The 11,000-nt window shown below is 41.8% G+C and overlaps 1 protein-coding gene across 1 annotated transcript; it reads left to right on the top strand.

The window, feature by feature from the left end:
• Positions 1–472: 472 nt before the first annotated feature.
• On the top strand, positions 473–10,199 carry LOC119774272 (zinc finger protein Gfi-1-like). The gene is made up of 6 exons (XM_038271705.1): positions 473–829; positions 4,510–4,783; positions 6,534–6,742; positions 7,797–7,919; positions 7,995–8,160; positions 9,720–10,199. Exons 2-6 carry the CDS (start codon positions 4,534–4,536, stop codon positions 9,896–9,898), a joined length of 927 nt encoding a protein of 308 aa, XP_038127633.1. The 5' UTR covers positions 473–829; positions 4,510–4,533; the 3' UTR covers positions 9,899–10,199.
• Positions 10,200–11,000: the final 801 nt, after the last annotated feature.

The raw sequence follows: 11,000 nt of genomic DNA, 5'->3' as shown, positions 1-11,000 counted from the left end.
TTGTTTAAGGGCAATAATAAATAAATGTTTTTTTATTTATTAGATTCCATCTGAAGTGGTAGAAATTTGTTTTTTGTGTCATGGGATGACTGGTTAGGGACGTATTTGCTGAATCATCACACAAAGATTTTCAGGTGACTTATGAGCAAGAAACTAAATATGAATCAGTGTCTAGTTTACAGATCTGCGCGGCTCGTGTTGCTTCAGAGGAGTTTCAGCAGAAACCAAAAGAGATGATGGTTATTATTGGAATAGAAAAAGAAAATGTGGTGCAATCAAACCTGGACTGGTTTGAGTTCCTAATTTGTTGTTTCTGTATTTTCATGCATCCACTGAACACATGAGAAGGAAATTGTTGCGTTAAGCTTCTTCTTTAAAACCCGACTTCAAAAGTGTCTTTTGAAACGCAGCCATTTCAAAACAACATGTCGACACTTTCTGCAGAATTTCCAGCGCAGTTGTCCCCCTGCTTCCTCTTAATCAGGTTGATTAGATCGTCCCAGAGCCGGGCCTGGGCCGGCGCTGGGGTTTTGCACCACAGACTTCCTGTGATCCTGCCTGGGTTTATTTTTGAAGCAGAGCTTTTTGGGGGGGCTGAAGTGTCGAACACGCAGCAGCGTTAGAGTTAGAGTGTGAGGAAGCTGTGTGGTGTGGGTTCAAAGGTTTCAGAGCTGAAGCACTTCCTCATCCCTCAGTTCGCATCACAGAGCCCCACAGAGATGAGCGCGCTGACCATGTGTCCCCTCTGACTTCCCCTACGGCCTCGAGGACAGACGGCAGGACGTCTCAGGGATGCTGAGGAGCATCTCAGCTGGAATGTGAAGATCTGGTGAGTGTTTTATTTTGTGTTTCATACTAAGCAGCTGTGCCCACCTGGCTGATGAAGTGACCTGAATGTGAAGAACATGTGAATTCTTCCTTTGGTCGAATGAGAAGCAGGTTTCTAAAGCTCTCCTTCCATGAAGCTGCTTTCAGGGTACTCTGTCCATCTGTGTCTGAAACCAAAGCTTTCATCAGAGCGAGCAGAGAGCGCATCCACAAGGAAAAAATCTAAACTCATTTTTCCTTAAAATAAATACATTTGTTCTTCAATTAAGGAGGTAAATGAGACACTTTGCCAATAGAAGTAAACTATTTACATTTAAAATAAGAAAAAACTTTTGCTTATTTCAAGTGCATTTTATCTGCTTATCTATTGAGTAAAAATACTCATTTCATATGTAAATAATCTTATTTACCTGCTCAAACGAAGAGAAATACACATAATTTAAGAGATTGTCACTTATTTCTATATGCACATAGATCCCATCAGCAGCAGAAATCACTGCTGCGCTCCTGAATGTGTCGTTAATCCAGGATGTTCTGTCGTCTTTCCTGTAAATGTTTCACTGCAGACTGTTTCGTTGGTTCAAGGCTTCAGGTTTGATGATCGAGAGAAAATCTGATCAGTGAATTTTGCCGAACTCTCAAATCGAGGCTTTTCTTCTTCTCTCTGCACAGGAAAAGATCTGAGGCGTCAGACATCCATTTAAAGTCGTATATTTGCAGCAATGAATTTCATTTTATTACAGATAAATCATAAACTTTCTGCATTTTCTAAAGATTTATAGATAATCAGATTTTTTCAGGCTTCTGATTTGATCTACACTTTAAATCAAGTGTTAAATGAATTCCTTCACTTTGTTCATTAGATTAAAGCCAAAAATTATAAGCTTTTAAAATATTTATGACATCCACAGATATGTACAAAAGACTAAAAGAAATAAAGATATTTCAGAGCGGTTGGAGCGTAGAACCTGGAATCCAGAAGTTCTGAGTTGTGCTCCCCTCGAGGAGTTAGGAGGGAATTTTGTTGCTCTGTACTGCTGAGAGTTTGAATGATCATAAAAAAGCTGAAAAAAAATAAAAAAGTTTAAACCCTCCATCCTTATTATCACAGCTTTGATTTCTGTTGCTTAATCAGCCAAATTTAGTTTTATTGTGAAGTAGAATAAACAGTAGAAGTTAGTTTTACTGCTGCTGATCGGCAGTGCTCAGCAGAGCGAGGTGGGGGGGGGCAGCAGTGTGGAAACTTTGTGCTCCGGAAGCTCGAACCGTTTCTCTAGGATTCCTTTACTTTAAATCCTGGAGGATTTTAGTGGAAAATTCAGAAAAGCTTGTTTTAAATTAATTTAAATTAAAACGTGAATCAGCAGGAAGACATTTCAAATAAAGACAAACCATAAAAATCAGCTTTTTATAAAATCCAAACACAAAGCGGGTGATTTTCCTTCTCTTTATTCATGGTTGAGGCCCCCCCCCCCCCCCCCCCCCCCCCCCCCCCCCCCCCCCATGGAGTCGGTTAAATGTTTGCATGTTTGCTGTCGGCTCTGCAGGCTGATGATCGAACCTCTGTTTATATCCAGACATTATATTTAAAACCTAAAAATCAAAGTCAGATTGATAATAGTTATTTAATAAACTGCTCTGTTCTAATATGGAAGAATTCCGGTTTTTCTTTCGGGGTTTTTGGTGGATTTAATTAAACAGAGGAGACGCTGTGGAAATGCAACCTTTGACATCTGCACTAAAAACTGCTTCATCTCTCTTCATCGATCCGTCTCACTTTTATTCACTTCTTTGCATTTTAATGACAGCATTTCTTCTCCAACTATAATGAATGAAATACTTTTACAAAGAGCTTCTATAAATTCACTAATTTTGACTGGAAGGATTTTAAGTCTCAGCCGCCGTTTCCATTTCTTGCTGTTTTAAAATAAAAATCCTGAAGCTTGAGAAATGTCCTAGTTGTTGTCGGTAATGCGATGCGCAGCGTTGGGCGCGATGCGTCTCAGATGGGCTCCTTTAAATGTGTCAAAAGCAAACAGTGAGTCATTAGATGTGTGATAATAGTGCACAGCTCACAGCTGCTGCTCAGACTGGGTAGCAATTTAGACCTCAGTGTGAGATTCACTATGAGCCGTTTCCTCTTCTGGTCAGACATAAAACATTTGTTTTCATTATTAAGACTCTGAGAAAGTCACGAACTGTTAGATCAGTGAGTATTACTCGTAAAAATGGCGCCCCAAGGCCGGGGGGGGGCTCACAAATCAACGCTCAACTCGCCTCAAAGGAGGAGAAAAAACATATTTTACTGACTTCCAACATTTATTTATATATTTATTGGTGTTTCCAGATATTAAACAGCATAAAAACATCCTGCTGAGTTGTTATGAGCTTCCACTGCAGGGGCCCCCATCAAGGGCCGGATTTACCATTAGGCAATACTAGGCAGCTGCTTAGGGCCCCAAGTTCCTGGGGGCCCATTAAACTGTGTTTCCATGTATGGTTAATACAGCTATTCCTTATTTCTGCACATTAATTCTGTTTTTGATAAAAATGGCTAAAATGCCATCAGAACGCTGATAATATTAAGTGTGTCTCAGCCCCCCCCTCCAGTGTCCACCATATTGGATCAGTCCATCTGCTGCACATGTTCAGAAAGGTCCAAACAGACAGCAGCAAACCATTTGAAAACAAACCATGCAAAGAGCAGTGTTGCCAACTTAGCGCTTTAGTCGCTATATTTAGCCACTTTTCAGACCCCTCTAGCACTTTGATTTCTAAAAAGCTCCTAGCGCCAAATCTAGAGACTTTTTTCTGCTACTGGAGACTTTGGAGACAACATCTAAAAGCAGCGAACTCTGCTCTCCAGAGCGAGTAGATTGGTAACCCCGCCTCCTGCTCTCCTCTATCTTGTCTGCTGTCATGATTCATGCAGCTATTATTTCATCCAAATGAAAAATGGAGAACAGATAAGCAGATCATGGCTTGTCTACAGTGAAAAGAAGGACTGGGTTATTTACTTTGGCCTTTTTGGAAACACAGGAAGGAGCAATCAGCTAAGTGAGCTTAGTGCTTGGAAAAAATCTTTCATTCCTTTAGAGACAGCATGAAAAGTCAGCTGAGTACAAAACATAGAGAGGAAAACAAGAAGAAAAGGGACAAGAAGAGAGGGACACAACCTAGAACAGAGAATGGATGTCTATTCTATTAACATTTCTCTATCTGGAGAATGGGGCTGTTTTATGTGTTGGCTTCCCCAGTCAGAGGGCCCTCTGCCTGTCATTGCCTAGGGCCCCACATTTCCTAAATCCGCCCCTGGAAGCATCCACCTGTTTAGGAAAGAAGGAGTGACAGAGATCGTTTTATTTGCATCATAGATCGATTAATGATCAACTAAATTCTATTTGCTTTCTATAGATTGTTTCATGAAGAATAGGAAGCAGGAGAAGATTTCGACCTTTTAAAAAATCTAAATAAAATGTAAAAACAAGCAGAACTATGCGGCTCTATGATTGGTTTTCTACAGCTCTGCTGCCCTCTTTTGGGTAGAAATCTCCTTTTCAATCATCTTTATTTAAATGTTTTGGATAATTTCAGATAAAAAGACATGAAACTGATTTATTTCTAATGATGAGCTTTCACGCTTTGTCAGATTCTGTGAATTAAAGCGTTTCTGTTTTTCAGGCTTTAGCTTTGAATCCCTGAGCGATGCCTCGATCTTTCCTGGTGAAGCGAGGAGGGCTGCACCACCTTCGGCCCTCAGCCAGGAGCCCCAGCCCTGTGGTGTTCGGCCCCTCGGAGGAAAAGCTGGAGTCCTGGGACGTTTCCCTGGGGTACTCCACAGCTAAACACCCAGAACTGAAGCAGGCGTCCATTGCTTCCTCACAGGCTGACCTCTATGCTGTCGGTGAAACTGATGCAGATTTTCAGCTGCAAATATTCCCTCCTAAGTCTAACGGTGGGTGAAAATCTATTTCTACGTCAGAACTCTCCTATCCACAGTCTAAGCGCTAAAATCAGGACGATTATATGAATAAATGATTGATTACTTTATTTTGGTTTGAAATAAAAAAATATATTTTAACAAAAGAATCCATTAAACAGCAAGGCTTGTTTCTGCTGATCCTGTAGCGTCATAACAATAATTCACAATAAAACATTGCTACTAAAACATAATTAGAAAACGCATAACTTAAACTGAAAAATCAAACTTCACGTTTTATAATTTTAGATTTTAAAGTCTTCTTGGAAACTACTATCGAGTTATTAATCTTTATTTCATCATTTCCAGCCAAAGCTGACGCAGTGACATTAGTTCAAACATTATTAACCTCCTGAAGTTATAAATCTCCTGATTTAAGATTGTTTGAACAAACAGGGATTTTCTTATTTTCCACTCTTAACATAATTTCCAATATTTTTAAATATGCAATGTCTAGAAATGTTATTTCCAGAAATGTTTGTGATCCTATAAATAGCTGACCTGTAGAATCCCGGCGTCCAACTCCATTTATTATTCTATTATTTCTTTTCTGCGGTTTAATTATTGGATCTAAATTAGTTTTCTATACATTTCCCCAAATCTCAGCACAGTAAGTCACATAAAGCATCACAGGTGAGAAGTACAGCAAATTAAACGGTTCTTATTCAGTAAATCTATAGTTTTGTAAATAATAGAAATAGACTTGAAACATTTTTTTTTTACATATTTTATTTAAAGCTTCCAACAAACTTTATCATCTATTACTTCTCCCAAGAAAAGAGTTTTATTTACTCTTTCAGTTCCAACATTGTTTAAAGTCAGTTTTATCTCAGTGTCCTTTTATCAACAAATAACATAAATTTAGTTTTACTTTCATTTAACGATTAATCAGTTCTATTTCTAGTTATTAACTCATTAAAGTTCCCTACAGAATAAACTGCCACCTGCTGGTTTAGAGAGGAACTGCTAGTGAATAATGTCCACATGGGATCAGCAGGTAGGGGGCGCCACAGGGTGGCAGTGGTTGACTGTGGGCGACCATGGCCCCTGTCTCTACCCGATCGTGATTCCGATAAAATCGCGATCCGTTCCAGCGGCTCATTTGCGCCACCAGATACCCGTCCAGGTTCGCATAAATGATGTAATTATGGAACTAAAGTCACTTATTTCTATCCTTAACTCACTAAAGAATGTTAATAAACATCTTTAAAAATGTTTAATACATTTTCCGAGACAAATTTGATGCTTTTTCCATTTTCTCCATTTAACAGCTTCTCTGATGTCATCATGGGACACGATCAGAGCAGTAAATGTGATTTTATATATATATATATAGAAGAGCTATATGTGTATATATATTTTATCTCTTTTTATTCTTATTTTTTATCTTATTATATTGTATAGTTGGATGTGTGTATATATCATGTAAAACTGTAACTAGAGCGTGTAACAAAAGTAATTTCCCTCTGGGATTATTAAAGTATTTCTGATTCTGAATAAATAGAGATGAGTGGTAGCAACAGCCCCCCTTGGCCCCCCATCTAGCTCTGTCCCTGGTTCAGGATTGGACCCTATTGAAGGTGATGCTGGAGCTTCACACCTGAAACAGTTTAGGGCACTTGTGCTATGATGTCATAGGGAGATAACAGAGATACCATTATCTTCACGTTAGGCTTGATCAAGTAGAAAAAGAAGTCCTTAATCTTTTTCGGCTCACTTCCTGTAGGCTGCGCTGAGGCCTGCAGTCCTCTTCACTCTGATACCTTCATCAAAGAGGAGAAACCAGACGCTGCAGCGTGGCCGCCATCTCCTGGAAGCTCAGGGTTTCCAGATAAGCTGTCGATGGGACACGTGGCTCAGCCGCCGCACATGGAGAGGGAGACGAGGAGCGGCGGCTGCACCAGGATCAGACAGGAGTGTCTGCTCTGCTGCAAAGTATGTCAGGATTAAACCTGATGGTGGAGAGTTTTATGTTTGCAGATGTTTTCAATTCTATTCAGTGTATTTCTATAGCTCCAATTCACATCATGTCATCTCAGGTCACTTTCCAGTTCACCAGATCATCCAGTCAGATTGATTCAAAGTTTTCTATCTAAGGAAAACCAGCTGATTGCATCGACTCATTGACTCTTCAGCAATCCCTCACACTAAGCATGCTTGTAGCGACAGTGGAGAGGAAAAACTCCCTTTGAACAGGAAGAAACCTCCAGCAGAACCAGGCTCAGTGTGAGCGGCCATCTGCTGAGGCCCACTGGGGTTCAAGGAGACAGAAGCAGAGATAGAAAAAGAAGCATAGATACAAAAGGCAGCTGTAAAAGGCGGCCCCGTCCAGGAAACACACAGCCAGGCAGACGAGCTCCGAGCCAGCTCCCATGTCAGAGGATGAAGAGAGCACATCCAGTTAGTCACAGTCAGAGAAACAGGACTACACTGGAAAACAGGCCAAGCTCCAACATCTAGAAACAAAGGTGTTGATGGCAGCAGCACAGCTGATATTTCTCTCCAGGATGGAGTCACAGCCAAACAGGAACAGACCAGATGAAGCTACTATGAGAAAAAGCAGAGAGAGCAGAACGTTAGAGATTGAACTAACAGATTCTGCAGAGTGGGAGAATAGAGATAGAATGAAGCAGAATGATGAAAAAGGGGTCCCTATGTCCTCCAGCAGTCTAAGCCTATAGCAGCAGAACTATAGAGATAGCTCAGGATAACCTGAGGAACAATCAGATCTCTGATATCAGATGGAGCTTGGCCATTTAAGGCTTTATATGTGAGAAGGAGGATTTTAAATTCTATTCTGGATTTAACAGGAAGCCAATGAAGAGAAGCCAGGATAGGCGAGATATGATCTCTCTTTTTCATTTTCATCAGAACTCTGGCTGCAGCATTTTGGATCAGCTGAAGGCTTTTAACTACAGTTTGTTTACTTCCTGATGGTGAAGACTGAGTGATTTTCTTTATTCTTAAATCTCTCATCTCTTTTCTGCAGATTTTTTCTTCTCTGTCGAGCTTAAAGACGCACATATGTAAAAGTCATGGGAGCAAAGCGGCGCACCTTAAGGCCAGCAGGGCCGATAATACCGATAATAGGCGGTCTCCTTACAGGGGCAAGGTGGGCACCACACATGCTTTACAGACGCCTTACCTTCTGAAAGCATCACAGACCTTCAGCCGTTCTGACCTCCAGGAGAAGACCTTCGGCTGCGAGGTGTGTGGGAAAGTTTTCAAGCGCTCCTCCACCCTCTCCACCCACCTGCTGATACATTCGGACACGCGGCCGTATCCCTGCCAGTACTGTGGAAAGAGGTTCCACCAGAAGTCGGACATGAAGAAGCACACCTTCATTCACACAGGTAGGTCTGCATCAGCCGCTGGGAGCAGATGTTTCAGACAGCAGCCAGAAAAAAGCTCCTTTCCTGTTAATAATTAATGCATTCACAGCTCCCCCCCCCCCCCCCCCCCCCAAAAAAAAAAAAAAAAAAAAAAGAATCAACTGGGCACACACATCGTTCAACCAGATATAATAAATCTATACACATATTTTGTTTTCAAATTCCACTGAAGTTTATTTCACACTTCAGGTTGCAACAAAACAAACTACACCATCTTTACAGTGGAACACTTTTGTGTAACTGTATTTTTTTCATAGTTCTATAATGTAGATTAGAAGAGGATTCTTTGTTGTCTGTGTTATTTTAAACATATTTCTTTTTTTTTATTTGTAACAATATTTAACTTTGCTATAATCTATACATTAAAAAAGCCTCTGTGCAAAATGGAGTGAAAACATTGAACAGCTCCCTGAGAGTTTTTTCTTTGTACTTTAATCCTCCCATCTTTTCAGTGGCTGTAGTGAGCCTGCTTGTTGCTGTAGATCTTCTCAAATCTGGGTTGCAGTGTCACAACTGTCCATTATGCTCAGTCAAGCAAGCGCTGTTTTTTTTTTGTTTTTTTCTTCACTCATACCGCTTCCCGCGCCCCCCCTGCAATGGCATTGCGCCCCCCCTAGGGGGCGCGCCCCACACTTTGGGAACCACTGGTTTAATGGAAGGTTGAGTCTTAAATGTCTCCAGCGTGGCGCATGGCAACCAACTCAAGGTCCATTTATCGCCACCTACCAGACTGGAGTGAGTTAATCGCTCATGTCAGAGGGACGTTATTAATTTATACCTTAATGGTATCATTTATCTCATATATCTGCTTCTTTATTTCCTTTGCCTACATGAGCAGGAATCCAGACAAATCAACAAAGATTTCTTATTATGAAGCTGAACTATTGGGTGATATATACCTAATAATGAATCTAATCTTCAACAAATGTGTTACTTAATAAAGCAGCTTGACTATCGGATGCAATTATATAATTATTTCCTTGCCTAACATTATCATCAAGCCGCTGCTCTAAAGTTAACATAACGGCATTAATTCTCCTTTTAATCATGACTTTCTGGAGTGAGATGTTCACAGCTGCTCCTGACAGATAAAGTTATCTACATGTCTGCGCTGCAAATAGCTAACTAGAAGTCAGGCTTATGAAAGTATTTGAAATGTGCAACTGTTTTTGAAAATGAAAATATCAAAGTTACCGCTCAGCTTTAGACCCTGCGTCCTACTAACATGCTGCATATATCCCATCATGCACCTTTGCCACCTTCTTCTTCTCCTTATGATATAACGACTACATTTCTCCATTTTTAGATCAATAAAGACAATCAGTTAATCAATCAATCAACTCAAAGGCTTCAGCAAAACTTGATTTCATTACATTTAGAAATAAAAAAAACAGATGTTTAAAGTATTTTAGTGGAAGTTTCATGTTTCCAGTGTAAAACCGTCATCATGGTTGAGCCAACCTTTTAGAAACGTTCATCATTTCTCTGTGTTTAATCCACCTGCTCTGTTTCTGCTCCAGGAGAGAAGCCGCATGTTTGCCAGATATGCGGGAAAGCTTTCAGCCAGAGCTCCAACCTGATCACGCACAGCAGGAAGCACAGAGACGACCGGCCGTACCGCTGCGCTCTCTGCCACTACAGCTTCCAGCACAAAGTGGACCTACGGCAGCACCAGGAGCACCACTGCAGCTTCCGCTGACCTTTGACCTGTAGCCTTCACCACAGGAAGCTCTGAGGACAGGAAGCTGATTCTCCTGTGGCCTTTAGCAGCCGTACATAGAAGAAGAAAGGCGGCCGTAGCGCCGGGCGGACTGGGCCCTGGACTAGACTGGCCCCCCACATTTTGTTTGGTGAACTGAATGTTTAAACCAGGGATTCCCAACCTTTCCCATGCCAAGGCCCCCCTGCACCAGTACATTCTCAGCTGAACCCCCCCCCCCATATGAAACATGTAAAAACTCATGTGTAAGCTACAGCAACAGAATTAAAAATAAAAACATTTATTCTGTAAAGACGACGTCACAATTATATTTTATTAAACTTTAATTCATGATTAAACTTTAATTTTAATAACCTTTTTTTCAACGATGTGCTTCTTTATACCTCAGAAAAACCGAAAGATAAAAAGTTTGTCCCAAATTAAACATGCAGGCATTTTATATAATGGGAGCACTGGGCCTGATGGCTCACCGTGCTAATGGGAGCACTGGGCCTGATGGCTTACCGTGCTAATGGGAGCACTGGGCCTGATGGCTTACCGTGCTAATGGGAGCACTGGGCCTGATGGCTTACCGTGCTAATGGGAGCAGTGGGCCTGATGGCTCACCGTGCTAATGGGAGCACTGGGCCTGATGGCTTACCGTGCTAATGGGAGCACTGGGCCTGATGGCTTACCGTGCTAATGGGAGCAGTGGGCCTGATGGCTTACCGTGCTAATGGGAGCACTGGGCCTGATGGCTCACCGTGCTAATGGGAGCACTGGGCCTGATGTCTTACCGTGCTAATGGGAGCACTGGGCCTGATGGCTCACCGTGCTAATGGGAGCACTGGGCCTGATGGCTTACCGTGCTAATGGGAGCACTGGGCCTGATGTCTTACCGTGCTAATGGGAGCACTGGGCCTGATGGCTCACCGTGCTAATGGGAGCACTGGGCCTGATGGCTTACCGTGCTAATGGGAGCAGTGGGCCTGATGGCTCACCGTGCTAATGGGAGCACTGGGCCTGATGGCTTACCGTGCTAATGGGAGCACTGGGCCTGATGGCTCACCGTGCTAATGGGAGCACTGGGCCTGATGGCTCA

Source organism: Cyprinodon tularosa, unplaced genomic scaffold, assembly GCF_016077235.1.
Source record: "Cyprinodon tularosa strain WSP-4 unplaced genomic scaffold, ASM1607723v1 ctg807, whole genome shotgun sequence".
Lineage (NCBI taxonomy): Eukaryota > Metazoa > Chordata > Actinopteri > Cyprinodontiformes > Cyprinodontidae > Cyprinodon > Cyprinodon tularosa.
Note: the sequence above shows the minus strand (reverse complement) of the source record. Positions and strands in the feature narration are given on the sequence as shown.

What these genes read in the sequence shown, in the direction of transcription:
- LOC119774272 (XM_038271705.1), top strand. Translation starts at nt 4,534, where the DNA reads ATGCCTCGATCTTTCCTGGTGAAGCGAGGAGGGCTGCACCACCTTCGG. An exon ending in AGTGTCTGCTCTGCTGCAAA is followed by an intron (nt 6,743 to 7,796) that starts GTATGTCAGGAT and finishes TCTTTTCTGCAG; the next exon opens with ATTTTTTCTTCTCTGTCGAG. An exon ending in GGTCTCCTTACAGGGGCAAG is followed by an intron (nt 7,920 to 7,994) that starts GTGGGCACCACA and finishes TCTGACCTCCAG; the next exon opens with GAGAAGACCTTCGGCTGCGA.